The 22571-nt window shown below is 34.0% G+C and overlaps 1 protein-coding gene across 1 annotated transcript; it reads right to left on the minus strand.

The window, feature by feature from the left end:
• Nucleotides 1-383: 383 nt before the first annotated feature.
• On the minus strand, nucleotides 384-9586 carry LOC102605228 (arginyl-tRNA--protein transferase 2-like). The gene is made up of 6 exons (XM_006338793.2): nucleotides 9138-9586; nucleotides 8469-8507; nucleotides 7806-7956; nucleotides 5666-6808; nucleotides 1556-1871; nucleotides 384-944 (listed from the first exon to the last, which is right to left on the minus strand). The coding sequence occupies exons 1-6, from the start codon at nucleotides 9292-9294 to the stop codon at nucleotides 828-830; spliced, it is 1923 nt and encodes a 640-aa protein (XP_006338855.1). The 5' UTR covers nucleotides 9295-9586; the 3' UTR covers nucleotides 384-827.
• Nucleotides 9587-22571: the final 12985 nt, after the last annotated feature.

Below are 22571 nucleotides of genomic sequence, written 5' to 3' on the forward strand. Positions count from 1 at the left end.
TAGAAAAACACTTTGTACCATTTTTTTTGTTTTGATAATCAAACAATTCAATCAACGAAAACAACAAAAAAATGATTATGTTGATAACTTAAATAATTCAATCCAAAAAAGAAAGTTATTATTAAATCTCAAATAAACGGAATTACGTTGAAGAAACACTCACAACGATCTACATAATGCGATTATCAACAGAAGTTCTTGATCTCACAAAATTAAGTTGAAGAAAACACTTGGCCATCCGCCAAAAAGGTGTTAAGCTTCAAATCACACTTTCTTAGCTCTTAGGAGGTACTATCGTCCTGATAACGATTAGAGGTATTGTTGTCGAAATATTCTTAGTCAGCTATTCATGCGAATATAAGATGCGTGGTGAATATTCGTTATATTTCATGAACCTTGTATTAAAATTAGTATTGCATTGCAAGGACGCTAGATGAAGAAGGTTCTGCTATCATTTTAAACATGGAAAAGAGGTAAAGACAGCCATATAATCCTTAAAGATTTCCAATAAAGTACCATATTGAGTAGTTCCACCCAAATCTGATCCTTGTTTGACCAGGCCGACTAGCAGAGCGGTACGTACCAACTGCAAATCTCTATGTTATGACAAATGCACAATGAAGCTTAATTGAACAGTTAAAAGTACTAATTCTCCTCTAGTTTGAATCTCCCAAACACACCAAGGAATACACGGTTGAAGAACCAACTTCTGGCAGCTGTCTCAGGCTCCCTAGCTCTACCAACAACTCGAGAAGGACATGATATTCCCAATGAGGACAAGAACTTTTTGCATTGAAATTCTACAAATTGTATTACACATTGAAGAGTTAACCCAACGAATAAACCATTCGTTCAGAGAGCTCTGCACCAACAGCCCTCATGTATCTGTGCAGTTGAGTCTCCATATACCGCCTTTCACCGGAACCAAAAGCTTGCCTCAAATCCTTATAAAAAATAAAAAAAAAACCCAGTTACCAACAGTGGCGGAGCTAGGACAATTAATAAGGGGGTTCAAAATCTGAAGAACTGAACACACGAACACACCGAAGGGGGTTCAACATCTACTATATATACATAAAAAATAATTTTAACCATGTATAAATAGTAATTTTTTCCACCGAAGGGGGTTTGGATGAACCCCCTCCTAGAAGGCTGGCTCTGCCCCTGGTTACCAATAAGCACAAAACAGGTAAAAGAAGCTGGAAAAGAATATCTTTGCATGATTTTCCCTAATAGTATGCTTACTGAAGCAATCCTTTTCGTACTAAGAGTTGCAAATACATGCAAGCAGACTTAAAAAGTAGCAGCATATCAACTCTCTCAATCTTTAAGGCCTAATTTTTCAATGGGATAACCATCTTGGGAACCAACTCAGAACTTGATACTTCTTTGCGTTTCTCTATCTCTCATTTGTGTGTCATTTTTCATTTCAAAGCACATAATTTTAAGAAACAACTTCATTTGTGATCCACATTTTTCGGTTTAAAGCAACTATAATTAGGACTACATAATTTAGCGCAAAGGGAAGTTATTGTGACAGGTCAATTAGCATTACTTTGTATCTCAGACGAACTTCCTTCAACCCAATCAAAATGCTACCAACATCTTTGTCTTCTACTTTGGGCAGATGGATGTTACTGCTCTCAGCAACCAATTCCTCATCTGAATCTTCATAATTAAATTCATCCATTTCCTCATCCTCGCCAACAGAAATATCATTTGATCCGTGAAAGTGTTGTTGATCATTTTGCTCCTCATAATTTTCAAGGTTACTAGGACGAAGAGGCTGTCCATTTTGTGTGGCAAAATCAGATAAAACCATGTACGATTTCATGTCGAGCAGTGGCTTGGCAACATCAAATGGAACCCACCTAATCAGAGGAAAATATCATCAGTTGAAAAAAGAAAATTAGGGCTGGTATGAAAATCCATCTGACCAAGGCTCTGCAATATCAGGTATTGGTGAATGATACTTACTATTCAACAAGAAAAACGATTATCATTTAAAACAACACATTAATTAACAATATAGAAACAGCTGAAGTTCATGCTCCCGCTGGCTAAATTATTAAAGCTACCTACATAAGAAGTGCTGTGTGGCTTGATTTTCCAACAGGATAAACCTCAACATTTTGGGGTTCCAGCAATTACACGCACAAAAAAGGGTTAAAGATAACATGAGCCTTAAATTATCCAAAAAGAGATTTGTCAGTCAGGCTCTCATACTGGCTCAGTTGGTTGAAACTAGTACTAGGGACTGACTAGATGATAAGATCGGGCAGTCAACGGGCTTGATTTTCCACATGACACAACAACTTGTCAGCTACAACTAGAAAAGTGTTAAACCTTCAACTATACTTTTTTTATATTTCTTATTGATGGCACTTTTATTGCGTAGGACTAGATAGCAATACACATATTTAGCACTTTTAAAACTAGTCATGATATTGTAAAAGATAATTATAAAGATTATTCCCATTACTTTTTCTGCTATTGTCCAATACTAAGCCAAGGCCACAACGGAAAATGACATAATGAAGCTTATTAGCATATAAGGTGCATACAGACTAGGCTCCAAGTCACTCACTGACTCGCACTAGATGCCACAATAGATCAGGCCATCTATTTAACAACAACATACCCAGTGAAATCCCACAAGGGGTTCTGGGCAGGGAAGGGTGTACGCAGACCTTACCCTTACCTAGTGGAGTTAGAGAGGCTATTTCCGGAGGACCATCGGCTCAAGTACAACAGATCGAAGTAGGTATGAAAAGGGAAAACAACAGTAAAGAAAACATAGCAACTAATAAGGAAACAGTAACAAGTCCACAACAAAATAGTGCAATTACCGAAATACCATAAACAGCAGATGATGACAGAAATCAAAAGCATGACACTACAAGAATAGGCTAATACTACGACAGATACCACTAAGCCTAAACCTGTCGAAAAGCAAGACAACGTTCCACTACCTACTGACCTTCTACCTTATGTGCGACCTTTCCACCCTCCTATCTACGGTCATGTTCTTGGTAAATTGAAGTTGCGCCATCTATTTAACAACTGATTCAAAATAACTAGCCATCAGTTAACCAGCAGGTCTCAGTCAATCACATACATGGCAATGCCAAATGTCATCTCTGAACAAAGAGGAATAAATGAAGATCTCAGAACAATTACCCATCATGATTTATACCTAACCTACTCATGCTCATTTTATCTTTACCCAAAATACCCCTGTTAATTCCCTATCCCTAATTACATTACCGACAAAATTGTCATTTTTCTCTTAAGAAGAAAACAAGTTGAAGTACAACTAATCTATCATAGTCCAGAAGCTCACTTCATTATCCAGAGCCCTTTCAGGATGCTCCTTTTTCTCCCACTGCGTACTCCCACTGCGTAAGCAACCGAGCTGACACCCACAAGATTGGTTCATTGTTGGATGCAATAAATTAAAAATAATAACAAATTGAGTTTATATCCAAGGCAAGTTAATTAGAATTTGCTGTGGTTGCTAATTTTTGACTAATTAAATCCTTGGCCACATAGTTCGAGAACCTCAGCATCTCTTCATCTTGTGCAATATGTTCTTCCCTTCTTCTCTAAAACCATATTCAAGGCAACTCCAACAAACTGTCTTTCCAATTGTACCTATGCATCAGGAACAGAGATATAGCTTAAAAACTAGCACCCAAAACTACACATACTCGGTCAAACTTAACCTTCTGAGCTTCAACTGCTTTCTGATTCTCCAATTCCCCCTCCCTGACAAACCACTCCAAACTCATAAAATATTCTGCATTCATGGCTTTCAAGAGCTCAGTTTATGTCGAATAAATTCTCATGCCCCTGCCTTTGAGCCTTCTCAAGGACAAGCTGCAAATTCCTATTTTAATTCTACAAAACAGTGGAAAGGTGTCTGACTTCAAGTTAGTTCTTTCTAGCTCTTATTTTCTACACGCTTGTTAGTAAGGGCTTTTGGTGCCTCAATAGGATTGGTAAGGTATATGAGAGCTTGTATGCTTGAAACTTCGTGGTTATACCGGTCATTGGAAAAGCAGGGGAAATGACAGCTTGAAAAGGAAATGAAAGAGAGATAGAGAGAGAGAGAGGGAATGACAGGTCTGATTGAAGAAGTGGTGTATAGCTCCACTTTTGATTAATGACAATAATGTCCCTATTATTAATGGTATTGCAAGGGAATCTGTGTGTGTGTGAGTGTGTGCATTTGTACATAAACATGCCCCATCAACAGACGGTGCCTATGTTACCCAACACCAATAGCTAAGTTGCGCGGACTCTTCACTTTCGATGCCGCACCCGTGTCGGATTCTCCAAAAATACACTACTTTTGGCGAATCCGACACGCACCTCTTGACATTTTTGAAGAGTCCGAGCAACATAGACCAATAGTAGCCTGAGGGCATACTTCAAAATCACAATATACTTGAAAAAACTCTCTTTTATGCATTTGGCCAAATAGATTTTTGTTGTTGAGAACTCAAAAACCGAAAAGGAATTTCAAAAATTTTCTTTTGTGGAATCATAATCTATATAATTAGAATTATGATTTAAGAGTATCCATTGGAGCATCAAATAGACTTGGAAAATCTCTCTTTTATCCATTTGGCCAAATAGATTGTGTTTACTTACCCCAGTCACATCCCTTTAATATCCAACTAATGACTTCGTATCCCTTTTCTATTTCAATGGGATGAATTAGAAGTTCAGCTTTTTACAGTGCTTAAGATTTGATAACTTAAGTTGTTCTTTAACATAAACTTCAGCCATCATCTATATTTCACTAAATTGCTCCTTACCATAATTATTTACCTTTCCCTAAGTTGCTCGGACTATTCACTTTTGGTGCCACACCCGTGTCGACACGACATGGGTTTGGGTGTGGGTGTGGGACCCCTATCCGATTTGGTCAACCATTTTTGGGTACTTTGACCAAAATCGATAGGTAAAGCCTGGACAGTTTTAATGATTTCTATAATCAATACAAAAGCTAAGATGAAATTGAAGAAAATGGAATACCTTTTATATAGAAATTTCTATGCCACTCATTTTCCTTTAATCTCCTTCCAGGGTTCTCGTCAAATTCTACACAAAATATCTCATAATTTAGGTTTTATAACTCTATTTTTAGATATTTTAATTATTTTTAGGCGAATCCTCGCACCAATATCCATACATGGATCCATATCCCCGAATCTTAAGAATTAGATCATAAAAGATCCGACATCTAGATCCGCACCCGTATCGGACACCCGCGCCCGAAGTCCAAGCAACTTAGACCTTTCTTTTGCTTCTTACCTAATAAAAATAATAGAAATCAATTCAAGAAAATGAGGATAATTGAAAATGTCCTTGCCCAAGGCACCAGTAAAATGCTAGTTTTACATAAGCAGAAAGAAGAGTGGACCAAATATTCTGCTTAAACAGAACCAGGCCAAAATTATTAACTTATACTGCAACCTCAAGACACTGCACCCTTCTTTCTCTAAAAACAATACTTGCAAATCTAGAACAGGAGAAACACTTGGAATTTACCTAAAACATAGATAGCAGAATAGCAAAGTTTTAAAAGAAAAAAGGATATTATCCTTAATCTCAAATTAACAATCTGTTCATAAGCTAAAAAAGAAGAGAAACTTACTGATAACGCAAAGGGCAGAGTAGCTCAGAAGGCCGGTATGCTGCTTTGTATCTCATTTTGTTGCAGGAGTGGATGTAGTAACCCAGATAATAGTACTGGAGACTAGGGCAATGTACTTGATTCTGTGTAACCCACCTTATTTCTTGAAGGGCTGAATACTTACCTAATGATAAGAAGGAAAGATCTGGATCCCAGAATAAATATTTACTTGACAAACACTTCGGGAGAATATCTATGACACCAACTGCAACTAACCGTCCATCAATCAGATACTGCTGATGGAAAGAACCAAAGCCACAAGGGGGGACAGTAAGGTCCCCCGATGGGGGAACAAATATTAAGGGTGTATCAACCAAAAATCTCCTGTATGAGCTCTCAGCGACTTCATCAGGAGAATCATTGTGCACTCTAATCTGGTACCTCCTATACAAGGAATATTCTTCGGGATCAAAACTGGACCTTTTAAGACGAACCTCAAACCTCCTCTTTTTGAGATCGTGGTTTTCATGTGCTGTTGATGAGAAGCTCTCTTTACTACAGCTTCCTGATGAGGATTGCTTCGACTCATTATGGCTGCTGACTATGGCATCTTTATCAACTCGTCTTTCGGAAGAATAAAAGTTTATATGTCCGTTGCAAGCTCTAACTAATAATCCCAATGATTCTGCTAGAGAGTTTAGATGGGTAGCTAGTGTTGCAGCAATAACTTTTGGGGTATCAGCGGCTTGCCCTCTTTCCCCAGCCCCCAATTGTGATGATTTTTCATGTTCAACACCTTTTCTTTGTCGCCTTAAAGTAGCTGCAATCTGGAACGAGATGCTGCTGGTAAATAACAGATCCTCTGACCCTTCAGTGGATAACTTTCTTTTCGCAGGTGCAACCTTTTTTACAGAGGCTTTTGGAAACTGAAAATCAGAAGAAAGATCCCCACTTTCAATGCACACATGTACTGCATTATCTATCTGACTTTCCATATGGGGGATCAACAGTTCAGTTTTGTACTTTTCTTCAAGGTTACCTGTCAAGGACTTCGTTGCTGCAAGGCTTCGACTTTGACTAGAGGTAGTGATTTGTGAATCGCCTGAAGTATCTGTTGCATCCATCAACTCATCTGAACTTTTATCTAATGTGCCATCCAGAAACCTAAACAAGTAAACATTCAATTTTATTCAAGCTGAATCATCTATAAAAAAAAATATCTCAAAATTGAATGCCAAAATAGCCAAAGATCATGCCTAAATTTTGATGTTTGTTGAGTCACAGATTACACACTAGAATTAATGAACTTGATATTAACAACAATCAAACTCTAAATACAGTTATCTTTAGATTCTTCTAGTTTGGCATCTTTAACTTATGATGGACTACAAATACAGTTAATCTTCTCTCTCTCTCTCTCTCTCCCTCACACACACACATTATAACCTAAGAGCATCCAAAAAACCCTGCAACTCAGTTACTGGGCCAACTGTCCAAGCTTGCCTTTATAGTTCGACAATGGCTAAAGCATTGGAGTGTCCAAGTGTATTACACTATTGGCACTTTATGGTCCGTCCGCGTGATATGACGCAGTAATGACAGATCCTAGAAAACAAATCTATAAAACGAAAAGAGCTTCACTGAGGATATTAGGATAATTATGAAAAACATATATAAGCTTCAGAAGCAAGGGAAACATTACCACCTACTTTCAGATGAACCAACAATCAACAACAGTAGTTTTCACAATGACCACTTAATTGCTTAGAGTTAGAACACTTTCCTGTGTTCTCAAATGCATTTTGAACACACATTTACAGAAAAGACAGTCCCACATGCAGGAGCACGGAAATTTCCAAACAGTGTTAAATTAGTCTTGAAAAATATGTGACCCATATGAATCATTTAAATAAAAGAACATCATGGAGTTAAGATTCCAATTCAGACCCAGACAAAGGTGAAACAATTTAGTGAGACTGCCTTTTATCCATTATCATCATTAGTGGTACCCAAACCATAATGCTTTGAATTGGCACAGTATTAGACATTTCCCGGAGTTAATTAAAGGTTTTTCGCTAATCAATGCTGTTTTATTCGCAAGCACAAAATTTAACTAGAATTAACTTATCAATCATAAAGAACAGGGGAAAGTTTAAGATACCTCTGCATTCGATTCAGTACTCGGCGTTGTTCTTTGGAAGGAACAAAATCATTTTCTTTGAGACGGATGGTGTAAGATGGACAGCATGTCTTTTCCATCTCTGGTTTGTATAAGAAACAGCCAGATCTTCTCCATCCTCTATCTAGAAGAGCTACAAAATGGAAAACCAATGCACAACAATATAACAAAATAGATAAGGAAATTCATCAAATGCAAAGCATCTCTGCGACCAGAATCACATGAGAAAGACAGACTGTTGCTTCTATGAAAAAATATACATGGGAGAGTGTGCATTCTCAATGAGAAGAGATGTTGTGTCTGCATGTGCTACAAAGTCTTTTAGATAGCTTATGGAACTTAAATTACAGCATACAAATTTTAAATTCAATAAGTACTGCAATATGGGTATACATAAAGAAGGCAATGACATAACGCAAAACAGCATATGCCATATGGTGTCATTGTATTCTTTCAGAAAGAAAACAAGTTACCTAATTGCCCAGAACTAAACATCCCACTAGTGTATTAGCTATCAGTGAGGTAAAGGAAAAGGTAAATTAATAATATCAGGTAATAGCATGCCTCAGGCAATTAGAGATAAAGGGTTTAAATAAACAAGAAAAATCTGGGTGCTGCAGTATGAATGGCTGCTAATTTACTAACCTTGATAGTCATCAACTGTCAGACTGCGTGTCCATAATCCTGCAAATCAAGCATATAAATTTAGGAAAAAGCTCCAACTGAAGTTCTGGTATGTTCATGCACTTCAAGTGCAAATGTCGTCTTATGAGTTAATTTAGTGTTCCGCTGTACTGTAGTGTTGTAATTTATCTTTAACTGATTCATTTTCTTTTAGTTTCATGACTTAATGCACATTAGGAAAAAAAAAATACATTCATTTTGCTCTATTCATTTCAATACTCAATCATTTGATTTTTCTCTCATATAATGAAGAAATCCCCTGTACAGTTGGGGAACAGAATAGAAATTGTGGAAAGCATCAGCTGCACTCCTACCCTTCTCCCAACTTAAATTCCAGGTGTTTTCTGCATCAGATTTGAGCATGTAAATGCGCCTAAACCACATATCAAGTTTTGTGTCACCACAACCGTGGGGCTAGTCAATCATTAGTCATTCAGGAAAATCAGGATTTCTCCAAATCTAGTGTTTCTCTAAGTTTCAGACATCCTAACAAATTACTAACGAAACTAATAAAGCTCCTGGCAAAAAAAAAAAAAAAACTATAGGTGTATGAAAATGGTAGTTGTGATCAAGTTTTCAATGATAAGGCAATGGAATTGGAGATGGAGGAAAGTAAAGAAATAGGATTACCGTGAGAGATACTAGTGGGACCACCAGATTTACAGTAACCACATGGGCTTCTACGTCGACCAACATCAACAACCACAGAATCGTTTCCAGCAGTGATGCTATTACTGTTGCTGCTACTGCTGCTGGCTTCACTTCTCATCTTCTTTTTCTCAGACATCTTTAGATCTTTATTCAATCACCCCGATTTCTAGGGTTTCACATAGCAATTACAAAGCAATCCTGCACTCTAATATAGAATTGATCTGCCAAATTCAGATAAACATTAGCTGGAATTGCAACTGTACAACAACTCGTAATCCCATCAAGAAGACAACAATTGGTAATGGAATATGCCCTATTTTCGTTTCACATTTATTGCGTGCACTTGTTTCTTTTTATCTTCTCTGTCAAATCCTCCAACCAGTCTCAAGTATTTTTAATAATCCAACGGTTTGCTGTCTTTAGGTGCATTGTGCCCGTTTGCATTTAGCTTATTTTTATATACAAGTACTATTTTTTATTTTTAATCATTTTTAGTATATATTGAAGGCTTTTGGAAAGATTAAAAAAAAATTAATTAACCGCTTACTTTTAAGAAAAGATAGTTTAATAATCGGAAAAGGACAAAAATAATTCTTGGACTATTCGAAAAGGTTTAAAAATAGGGAAAATTACGTTGTTAAGTAAACTTATACTACTTAATTACTCATCATAGCTATAGTTTGTTATAATTACCACTCACGACTAACATTATACATTAATTACGCGGGCTGACTTCGAGTTTGTATAATTTACCACATTTATATATGTATAATTCCCCAGAATATACAAATATATATGTATAATATACAATTGTCTAACCTATATACATATACAATTACCTCTCTCCCACTCTCTGCCCTCTCTCGCTCGCCTCTCTCCTCCCTCTCCCAATCTCGCTTGCCATATATACAAATACATATGTATAATATACAATTATCTAACCTATATACATATACAGTTCACCTTTCTCCCACTCTTGCCCTTCTCTCTCACCTCTCTCCTCTCTCTCCCAGTCTCGCTCGCCTCTCTCCTCCCTCTCCCAATCTCGCTTGCCATATATACAAATACTTATGTATAATATACAATTATCTAACCTATATACATATACAGTTCACCTTTCTCCCACTCTTTGCCCCTTCTCTCTCACCTCTCTCCTCTCTCTCCCAGTCTCGCTCGCCTCTCTCCTCCATATAACATGTAGCTACGAATTATAATTATCAAACTATAACTATGGAGAGTAATTATGCTATTTTTGAGTGGCTATATGTGAAAGTTCCCCTTAAAAATACCCCTCATTCACCTATTGGGTTAAAAATACCCGTTCATCCACCTTTTTGGTCCACAATCTATCTATATATAATAAGAGAAGAAAAACTGCCACATGTCAGCACCACAAAATTAGTAGATATTAAATAATAAATAACAATTTAAAAAACAAAAACAAAACAGTATTTTAAAAAAAAAAATCAAAATTGTATTTGAAATTCCAAAAAAAAACCGTATGATGGCAGTTAAAAATTTGTGGAATCAGTAGTCTTTTTAAAAATTTAAAATCAAAATTGTATTTGAAATTCCAAAAGAAGAAAAAACCGTATGATGGCAGTTAAAAAATTGTGGAATCGGTAGTCTTTTTAAAAATTTGTCATCACTACTGATTAAAATATATTAATTGCCATCACTACTGATTAAAATAAAAAATGAAAATATACAACAAAAAAAACATATTTAATTATTTTAAAAGTATTAACAAATGTTAATATCATAATTATTTTTTAAATATCATATAATAAAAAATTCAATTTTAAAATATTAAAAATCTAATTTTAGAAGAAAAATAATCTGTGTAAAAAAAATAAGATTCAAATAGATTTGCTTATGCATAATTATAGATTTTTACTTTACTTTGAAAATTCCCTTTATATATATCTTCAATTTGTATCTAATAGGAGTAGTAAGAAGTGACATCTATTAGCACCACATAAATTTTCAAATTTCTATACAATTAAAATTATTAAAAATAATTATATGTAGTTAATTTAAATAATACATTACAATTTGAAAATCAAATTAGAAATTTTGAAGCAGTTTTTTAAATTAACGTGACATATTTAAAAATAATAATAGAAATTAACATTATATAACTTTAAAGCACTATTTAAGTGATATACAAAAATAATCTGAATTTACCTTAATTTAACATGAATTGTAAATAAAATATTATACGAATATAAACATTTCCATAATATAAACAAAAAATGTTAAAAATTTTATGTTGTCATGTTCTTCCTTGAAGTGTTAAAAAACTTTACGTAAGATTTTATTATAGAAACTTCTATTGTTTATATATTTCCTTTGAATATATAAAAAAATAGTAACCAACTAAAATATGTCATGTACTTTCTTTTAAGAATAAATATATTTACTAATTGATATTTAAATTTAAATCGACAGATTTAAACTGCCCAATACATTATATCAGACTTTCAATACATTTCGAATTAAAATTTTATTTATGGGATAAGCACTTTTTTTTATAAAAAAAACATAAAAGAAAAAGAAAAATAGAAAAAAAAAACAAATAAGTATTAAATAACAAAAACCAATTATAAAATTTGATATTACCAAATTAATTTAATATTATAAATTTCAAACATAAAAGACCACAACAACAACACAAAAAATAGAATATATAATTTATCAAAATTAATTCAAAATCTGAAGAAAAAAAAAGTGCAAAATTTACAAATATAAAAAAAAATAACAACTCACGGTTAAATTACCTTTTGAATTCCTATAATAAAGAATACTCTAATCAACTTCACTCCCACATTTGCAGATTCCTAAATTTACTCAAAAACGATTTTTTATTTTCAATTTAAAAATTATGAAAGAAAAGAATAAAACTTACAAACCACAAAAAAAGTACTCCCACTTCCCGTAACTTTTTTCTCACTGTCAATCATTAACGTTAACCAACTTCATTTCTTATGTAAGAAATTCTAGAACATATACAATCAAATGATGAACGAGAGAAAAGCAATAGGTAAGTATTCTTCATAATTTATATGAAAGAGATGGAGGCAAGTATTTGTCATACGTATGACACTTTTGATTATTTTATAATTTTACTTCTACTGAGTTTTATTTTTAGTGATTCACGATCTGCTTTGCTTTTTCATTTTCTTATTTCTTTCGAAATATTGGAGCAAAAAAAATTAATCTTATAATTTTAATGTTCTTATTTTCTTTGAATATTAGGCTAAAGTATTATGAAAAACAATATTCATAGAGTGCAACAGATTAACAAGATACATAGAAGGAGATATATATAATTGTGGCACTGGAAAGACTAGCAGATGAAGGCTACATTTATTAATTCTCTAAAATATACTATTATTTATTCTTCATTTTTTTACATGTATCACTATTCATATTGCAAGAATAAAATCAATATGAATAGTGACAAGGATGGTGGAAGACTTGAGATGGTTAAAAAATGGAGATATCTTCATACTTTAGGTAATTATTTCTATTATTTTTTGATTTTTTTTAAAAAAAATAAAATTGCATTTCATGTCTTTGTCATTCTTCACCCTTGATTATTTGGACAGTCTTATTTATCACTATGATAGTGGTTAGAAGGCTTAAAATGTGAGCAACAAAGTCCACATAATTTTTTTGGTAAAATATGATACTATAATTGACATACAATTTTTAGAAAAATTAAAAGATATATTTAAAATTTTGAATTGCATGTCTAAAATTTGACATTCAAGTGATTAAAATTAAACTTCTTAGTTTTATGCTTGACATTATCATAATCATACGACTTTTTTAATTACATTTTATTTTAATATAACGATTAAATTTTCTTATATCTTTATTATGCTAACAAGAATATAATAATAATTGTGAGAGTTATTTGTGACTTTGAATAATTTTAAAAATAAATAAGTTAAATAATACTAAAAATTATGGTCATCAAATTGAGACAATGAACTAAACTTATATATTGATTTATTTTCATAACTATTCTATTTTAACATGTTAAGTTGTTAAATGCTAACAATCACCAATGTAAATTTTACAATATCATTTTATAGTAGGTTGAATTTTGATATTGTCATTAAATTAGTGTTTACAATTACATTATAAACTAACCGCGCAACGCGCGGGGACGAATACTAGTTACCCTTAAAACTAACAATCTTTTATTTTTTAATTATTATTATTAAAAATAATAGATTTGATCATGTGAATTTGGGTCAAATGGGTACAAAAAATTTGATGGGTTGGAATTTAAATTTATCCAATAGAAAGATGCCACATAATAATTAATAAATAATAATAATTAAAAAATAAAAGGTTGTTAGTGTTGAGGGTAATTGTGGACCAAAAAGGTGGATGGAGGGGTATTTTTAACCCAATAGGTGAATGAGAGGTATTTTTAAACCTTTTCGAATAGTTCAGGGATATTTTTGGCCCTTTTCCGTTTAATAATTAGTCAAAATTGTATTTTAGTACGTCCTCTTTGAAGAAAAGTTAGCAATTGGGACCAACTTAATTGTCTATATACATATACATAAAGAAAAGAGTTCTTCTCATTCTAAATTATTATTATTATTATTATTATTATTATTATTATTATTATTATTATTATTATTATTATTATATAGTTTTATAGCAACTTATACTAACCACTTGATTTTTTTTTTGAAAAGACTTAAAAAGTATTTTGAAAAGGCCTAAGCAGTTTTCTTTAGATCTATCTCAATAGCGGATGAGTGTAATGAATTAATTAAACCCGGCTACTTCGATTTTTCTACACAAGGTAATTGTAAACATGATGATAATAATGATTACTGCACTAACATATAAGAATTTTGGTTCTGCAGGATTACATTCTCATGTGTTGAGATTTAGAAGAAGAAAATTTACTTGCTTGTTATGCAATGAATACATCTTTAAATTGTTTACTGCCTTCGAGTATTAGTTGGATTCAACACTTTCAAATGTAATTTTTTGTTATCAATTCAGTAATATGGTAAAATTTCATTTGTTTGCACATTATGGAGGTTTAAATTTGAATGGTTCTGACATTAGACCATTAAATGTATTTATTTTTAGTAAGATTTAAGCACTTAATGGGTCTGGATATGTCTTAATCATTAAGATCTAGAACAAAGTCTTAATATCATTAAGTGGTATTCTTGTGCATATAGTATTCACCATCACTCTATCCATAATCACCAGCCACCACCACTAAATACCTATGTCACCATAACCACCATTGTCTACCACCAACCACCTCTGTTATCACAACTACCATTATTAACTACTACTATTAGTTGCTACCACACTTAACTCCTCCATTATATGATTATATACATTGCCGCCGGCACCCCATCTATGTAGTTGATGCCGCTTCCACCACCACTATCAACCACTATCACCACTATACTACCAACAAACTCTATCATCACAACAAGCACTGTCGCCAACTACTACCATACATTCTACGGTCACCGCCATCGCCAACACTATTTTGGTCAATCTCTATGTAAAATCTTATAAATTAAATGCTAAGACCCAAACCATTCTTTATAAGCATATAGGCCCGTAATGGGTGATTCCTAATTATGCATAGTTTGAAGGTCAATTATTTAGTGTGGAAAGAGTTTTGGAAATAAATTAAGTTCATAAGAATCTTCTAACACAAAGTTGAGTTGAAAGTCACCTCATCGATTAAGTTTCAACAAGATTTTACTTGGGTCAACTTCAAATAAGCATATCTCTTTGAATATGAAGAGTTATGTGATCCATTGTCCATCAAATTAAAGGTTTTTGAGTCTTCTTTCGAATGGGACCGCCAGCTTAAGATAAGATCGTGTTATGTTGTTAATTTGGGAAACTCCTTAGAAATCCCCTGGTAAGGGCTCAAAGATTATGTCACACCCCAAGCCTACATTATGGACGTGGCAAGCACTCGAGAACCATTGTTGGTCTCCAAGTGAACCCTTGGCCTGACTGACTACTTAGCAGAAGACTTACTCAAGCAAATAGGCAACTTTAAATGCATAATTCAACTCAAGTCAATGAATGTCTAGAAATACTTAATAAAGTATAAGTAATAGTTTTAAAGATCTCAACAAAACTCCTGTTGATGATCCTGAACACCACCTATATCTGCATCATAAAAAGATGCAGGTCGAAAGACATCAGGACATTTGAATGTACGAGTATGTAATATGGCTGAATAAAACAATAACTGAGCTAAAGGGCAAAAGCAACTCGATTAAATCAATACATGAATATGAAGTGAAAACCCTTTAAGCTTTATAATGAGATATGCAATAAAAGAAATATGAAAATAATATAATTTACTTGGGGGGAGTTTCTTTCACGGACAACCATTACTATGAGCCTAGTAAGGATACAACATTTTGCCTACATTGCAAGGGCCACCCTATACTTTGTCGGGGTATAGGATGGTACCGTAACTGTGGATCCATCTAATAGGCCTTCTTAGAGGCAGTGAGGAGTCACATGAGAATCAGTGCTATCCTATTCTACGCTAGCTACATAGTTTATTGGGACTTTTGAGTTATAAAAGCCTCTTACCTAATTCGGTGCTCGATACTACTCCCAAAATAATAATTAATATCAATTATGCTCAATTCACCCTTACAAATAAAGGGACTATTACTTTACATGTCACTTTACTTTCCTGAAACATTTTTCAATACATCAACTATGCTCTTTCTCAACTATCAAGCGGTACATATGAAAACATTTGATTCTCCTTTCAAGGATTAGGTTCAAAACTTACACTAAACATATGCTCATGAATTATGGATCTTAGGCATATTTATATTCCTATTTACTATTGATTGTCCGCATATGACTTGCGTTTTGAGAAAAATCCTTTAGGTATTAGAGATGTTTTGTGAAACTTGTAATAAATGTGCATAAGACACGTGATTAGGTTATGCAAGAATTTTCAAAGGTAAATGGAGCCTATTGACACCCAATTTTGACCGACCTTTAACTCTTTTTAGGAATGCTATTCGATTAATTACGTATTTTTAAATATATTTCAAGTTTAAAATTTTAGTCAATTTTATCTAAAAATTATACATTTAGTATGCTTGATTTGTAAAAAATATTAAATTAATTTTTTATTATTATACTTATCGATAGTTAAACTCGAAATAATTACTTTATTTAAATATTTTAAAATCTTAGATGTGTTCAATTATGAAAATATTTTAATATGTGTAGTATTTTTATTTATTTATTTTTATTAATTGAATAGCATTTTCTTATTTTTCCTCAAAATTGTTTAAATTGTAACCTATTCTTTTCTATTTTTCTTTCAATTTTAGCCACCTCAATTCCAATTTTATTTCAATTATAGCCTCTTTTCATTTCAATTCTAGCCACATTTCATTTCAATTTTAGCCATTCCAATTTTAATCCTATCTGATTTAAGACTCATTCTTTTAATCTCGTCCGTCCGTCACTTTGATCAAACCCATGATCTAATCGTGTCCATCCATTCTATCCAAATCAAAGGCCAAGATCTATTGACCTATTCTAAATTATCAAGACTCCTAACCCTAAACTTTATTCATTCACTCTTCCTCCCCTCTCTATCCAGCAGCCGTCACCCCTGCTCTCTCTCCCACGCTCCGGCGAAGACGCCGTGAAGACCACCAGGCAGCGGCTCCAGCTGCTGTCCACCGGCGTCCAGCAGCACCTCCGACCAGCAGCAACGGCGAGCAGCCAGGCGAGAACCAGCAGCTGGCGAGGACCACCAGCGAGCCTCCATCACTGGCAGCAGCTCCAAATCTGCATACCCCAGCAGCTAACAGCTCCGACCAGCAACAGCTCCAGCCTGCAGCCAGGCGAGACCACCAGCAGCGAGCACCGGCGAGAGGACAACGAACAGCAACAGCAAGCAGACCAACTGCTCTGGCTAACAGCAACAACAAACAACAGAAACAGCGAGACTCTCGAGTCTCCATTCCTCTCGTCTCCGGCGAAGTTTGAGTTCGAAGACGGATCTCAAAAGATCTATCCTAGTAAGTTTAATCTAATACATCTTTGGCTATTGTGATATGGATGTTTTGAGAATCCGAATCTTACATGATCGGCTTGATTTCGTTTCATTATTATTGCCCCGTTGACCCAATCAATGCTTGATTTCGTATTGTGATTATATGTTGGTTTGTGTTTATTACTTATTTGTCTTGCTTAGCCATATGAGCATAAATCTTGCATTTTGCTTTAATATTCTGGGTATATAGTAATACTAGCATGTTTTTCCTTGATTATTTCTGCCAAGTCTAGATATAATATATAATCTTTAAATGTTGGGGAATGACTTCTGTTAATACGGCTCAATAATAAAAGTTTGATTCTTGGAATAATCGATCTATTTGCTTATATGAAGTCAGAATTTAACAGTAGGCATTCCATTACTTATGGTAATTTTAGCATGATAATTGACTCTTATTATTAAATTTGAGCAAGTTTACTGTGGTGGTGGATCTGGGAATTGATTCCTCTTTCCTTATAAGTCTTACCATATACATATATCTCGTACCAATTTATTTGTGATTTATTTGATTGTGTTAAATTATTTTAATATGAGCAAATCCGAATGTAATCCCCTTTCCTTAAATAACTTATGTCTATTAGTTTAACTATATCAATTTACTGTCTAAAATCATTCTCTCTGCCTGTTTTACATTCTGACTATTGCTGATTGACTTACCTTAATTAAATAGGACTGATTTTATGTGATTATATTTGGTAACGTTTGATTGATATGTTTCTCTTGGTAAGGAAATAATTTCTCCATAATTGCTCCTAATTGATTCTTTTCCTTTGAAATCATGACCTCTCCTCTACTATAAAACAAGACCTTTGCTTCACACTTTTGGGGACAGACACACACGGACACATCCTAACTTGTTCACGCCTTACTCTTGAATATATAAAAAATATTGCTCTCTACTCCTAAAAAAATAATAATTAAGTTTTCCGGTAAACTTTAAAGCTTCTCTATACTTGCTATTTTGCTGTGTACGGGTCGAAAGTCGGATTAAGAGGTCGTCATTGCTGGTATTTCTTGTCTGCCTAATTGGTTAGTTAATCTTATTTAGCGTTTATATTATTTTGAATCCATACCTCTATGTGAGTTTGTAATGGTAAAGAAAGCATTCGGATTAGCTTCCGTTCTTCCCTCTCTCTACGTGTGATAATGTATATGATTATTATTTGTTTGTTTTGACTTTTTATGAGTGTTGCTTATACGTATGAAAGTAATTTGTTGCTGAATATTTGATGTTACGATTATTTTGCCACTATATATATGTGTTACATTATCCCTTTTAACAGGTTTTTGAATTTAGAGTTCAAGGTGTTGAAGAGTCTCTTAGAAGAGAATTCCAGACGGAACTATTTTACTTATTTTAATGTTGTATATTTTATTCATTTGTTCTTTATTTTGGCTTGTAATATTGTGTATAACTCCTAACTCTCCTATATGTGAATAATTTGGGGATCGTCTAAGGGGGAGGGGAATTACGTGCTACCTGTTTATTTTTATTTTTGACCATGCTTACAAGTTTGTGATTTGTTTGTTAGTCCGCATTTTTAACAAATGTGTTTTAAATCCATTTAAAATAAAATATGTCATTGTCACTAACCATCTATTTAATCTTTTAATTAGCTTAAAAGTTAATCGTGTTTTAATTGTTCATTATAATATGTTTGGTTGGCATTAACTACCACCTTAATTATTAACAAATAAATGATACTTGTCTGCTCCTTGCTTCATTTAATTAAACTAAGCTCGTTTTATATAATAAAATGAATAAATTTTGAATATTGTCATAATATGTTTTATATTGAAATATATTTTGTCATCTTAGATACCATGCCTATAGGATTTAATAATTTGTTTAATCTAAATAGATGTCTTGCCTTAATTTTGATAATTTTTAGCATGTTTACAGTTAGAAATCATGCATAGAAGACTTAATTAATAAGTTGAGACGTCAATCATCATGTTAATAAATGAAAGAGTGATTTTCTATTTTAAAATAAAAGTCTGCTTCCTGAATTGAATCTAGCTCAAGCTAATTAATTTCTACTCTATTTGCTACTGAAAATATGCCAATAAGTCATTCTGTTTTGCTACATGCTTTGTAAAATAAAATAAAGTAATTTAAAATAAGATAAAAATAAAATAAAAAATATTTATGTCTTGTATTTTGTGATCTACTTTCTAATCACCTAAAGTTAATTAATAATTATATTAAGCATGTCTTTTAAAATTTGCTACTGCTTTAAATGTTTCTGCCACAGGTTTTCTCATTTTTTTTTAGCTAATCTACTCTAATTAATTTGGTCAACAAATAGTTAAAATCTGCCTTATAATAACTTTCTACCACTCTTTTAAGTATTCATGCGTTGTATTGCTTGCTATAATGCTCGTTTGTTCACATACTTAGTATGAATCCTTTCACATTATTTGTGTTTGTCAGCATGTTTAATAAAATCTAGAGGCCAACATGAGACCCTATATGCTAAATGCGTGTCCAAATTGTTTGACTTGGTGTCTAGGTGGGCCCTATTATATTTTATTCTGTCTAAATTCACCCTAATAGCGGTCCAATGCCTCTTGGACTTTACGCGGGGACGCTAGACATCTTTTAGAGACGAAAAGCATGCGGTGGTGGGGCAGGAGTAGTTTAGGCCCTATGGAGATGATGACATCGACTCGGTCTTAATGACAAAATTTGGTTTTGTCTGTCCCTACGAGAAGCCGACCGAAATAAAGAAAAGTCGAGTGCTGATCCTAAAGTCCTTCAGAGTCTCCCTTTCCTTTTTCTCCCTTTACTTGTTATAATTATTTGGGGTAGTTTAATAAAAATAAAAAGTGTTTATTCTATCCAATTGTGCAAATTTCTATCCCCTCGCTCATCTCTTTATTTATTATGTAATATTTATTTATTATATTATCACTTAGTCTCGCATGCCTATCTAATTAACCAAAATAACCAAAGTGCTTTTAATTGCTTAATATTGTTATCACTTAGTTTTCGCATGCTTAATTAATTAAATAAATAATTAAATTGATCTTAATTATTTAATATTAGTTATCACTTAGCAATCATGTTAATTAAATAAATAATGAATGAAGTGACCATACTTGTAACCCCCACATATTGCATGAGACACGGCCGGGACCCACATTTGTGGACCTCGAGGGATGCCTAACACCTTCCCCTCGAGGTAATTTGAACCCTTACCCTGATCTCTGGTTCGTTGACCTTAGCTAGACTTAGTTAGGTTAGATAGGTGCCCTAACGCGCCTTAATTCGTTAGGTGGCGACTCTTCATTCGACCCAAATCCCAAAAGAGTTGTTAGGTCGTGCATCCCGAAAGGAAAACCCGTTTTACGAAAAACGGGGCGCGACAGAGCCTATATGAGCTACCACCACAACTTAAAGGAGCACACGCCGGATGAAACAAAGAAAATAATCGGCCCAGTGACCCTTGGTGCACTACTGGCGCAGGGCACTAGACCCTGAACTTCAGAAGTTAGGCCTGGGCGCACTGCTGTCGCGCTGCCTCAGGCCTTGAACTATTGAAGGCCACCCTTGAAACTTTCATGGCGCGCCACCCCAGTCCCCTCCCCAGCATCCCGGATGAACTCAAGTCACAATAGGACCTCAAATTAGTTTGGATTTGGAAAATTTTCCGTAAACTCTACTTATCTTTCCAACCCAAAACCAATACATGAGAAACTTTTGTAAAATTTCTTGTGAAAACATAAATTTACTAAATCAATAGGGATTATGTGATACTAAGCATGAACAACCTTATAAGATTCTCAAAAACAAAGAAAATCAAAACCCCAACTGTCAACGAACTGAATTCAATAGCAAGAACTATGAATGGATCATTTAGATGTGATGATTTCTGACTGAATTGAGATGTGGGGCGTGCGGACAAACTAGTCCAACACTATGAATAACCTTACATACCTGGAAGGATCAAAGGTTCTTGACGAAATCAATGGAAACTTGAAGAACGCTTGAACCCTAACTTTTTCTCCTCTTGGAACCTTTGCTCTAATTCTTCTAAGTGTTTAAGAACGTGAAATAATATTTTAACACCGATTAGACCATTAATTAGGTGAAAAAAATGGCTTAGGCTTAGAAGGAGTGTGAAAGACCAAAATATCCCTCTCAAAACTGTCGAGGTGCCTTAAAAGGAGGTTTCACTAAAGTGGGCATATCTTTTTCTCCAAACTTGAAATAAAGAAAATATGGTGGCGCCGGAAAGAGGACTGAAAGACCTTTAATTTGATAGGTCATAGGCCACATAATTCTTTATTTGCTGAGAGATATGATTATTTGAAGTTGACCTAAAAATTAAAATGATAGGTGACTTGTATGAAGCTCTCTTTAGCCCTTTTCGAAGTCCAATGTGTTAAAATATTCCCCCCTTGGTAACATTCGTCCTCGAATGAGATCAAGCTAAGCAGAATAGAGGTAGAAAGTGTCTAACAACCCAACATAAGCACAAAACATGCGATTAACATAAACTCAACATATCAACTTAAAGAGTACTTTAAAAAGAATTAGTACATTGGTCTGGAATTGATTCAGAGGGAAAAAGGTGAGGGTATCTCGTCTTCAGATCCTTCTCAGCTTCCCATGTTGCCTCCTCAACTAACTGGTTTCTCCATAAGACCTTGACTGATGCAACCTTTTTGGTTCTCAACCTCCAAGCCTGACTATAAAGCATCTGAACGAGAATCTCCTTATAAGATAGGTTGTCCTTGATACCAATATTCTCGGTAGGCACAATAAGTGAAGGATCACCCAAACACTTCTTTAGCATAGAGATGTGTAATACCAGATGGACTGCTGCTAATTCTGACGGTCGCTCCAACTCATAAGCTACATTATCAACTCTCTTGGATATCGTGTAAGGACCAATATATCGAGGACTGAGTTTTCCCTTCTTACAAAATCTCATAACACCTTCATAGGTGAAACCTTCAAATAGATCTAATCATTAACCTCAAACTCCAAGTCTCTCCTTCTAACATCTGTAGAGGATTTCTGATGACTTTTCACTGTTTTAACCTTTCCTCAACAGTCTTCACCTTCTCCACGGCTTGATGAACTAAGTCTGACCCTATCAAACTCAACTTCACCAACCTCAAACCAACCGATAGGAGATCTACATGTTCGCCCATAAAGAGCCTCATAAGGAGCCATCTGAATGTTGGAATGGTAACTATTATTGTACGCAAACTCTATGAGAGGCAAGTGGTCATCCCAATTACCTTTGAAATCCATAACACATGCCCTCAACATATCCTCT

This window comes from Solanum tuberosum, unplaced genomic scaffold (genome assembly GCF_000226075.1).
Source record: "Solanum tuberosum cultivar DM 1-3 516 R44 unplaced genomic scaffold, SolTub_3.0 scf00005, whole genome shotgun sequence".
NCBI classification, from domain to species: domain Eukaryota; kingdom Viridiplantae; phylum Streptophyta; class Magnoliopsida; order Solanales; family Solanaceae; genus Solanum; species Solanum tuberosum.

Coding starts and splice junctions, on each gene's coding strand:
- LOC102605228 (XM_006338793.2), bottom strand. CDS start 9,294: ATGTCTGAGAAAAAGAAGATGAGAAGTGAAGCCAGCAGCAGTAGCAGC. Junction 1,872..5,665: donor CTCTGCCCTTTGCGTTATCA/GTAAGTTTCTCT, acceptor TCCTCTGATTAG/GTGGGTTCCATTTGATGTTG. Junction 945..1,555: donor AAGTTCGTCTGAGATACAAA/GTAATGCTAATT, acceptor ATTTTTTATAAG/GATTTGAGGCAAGCTTTTGG.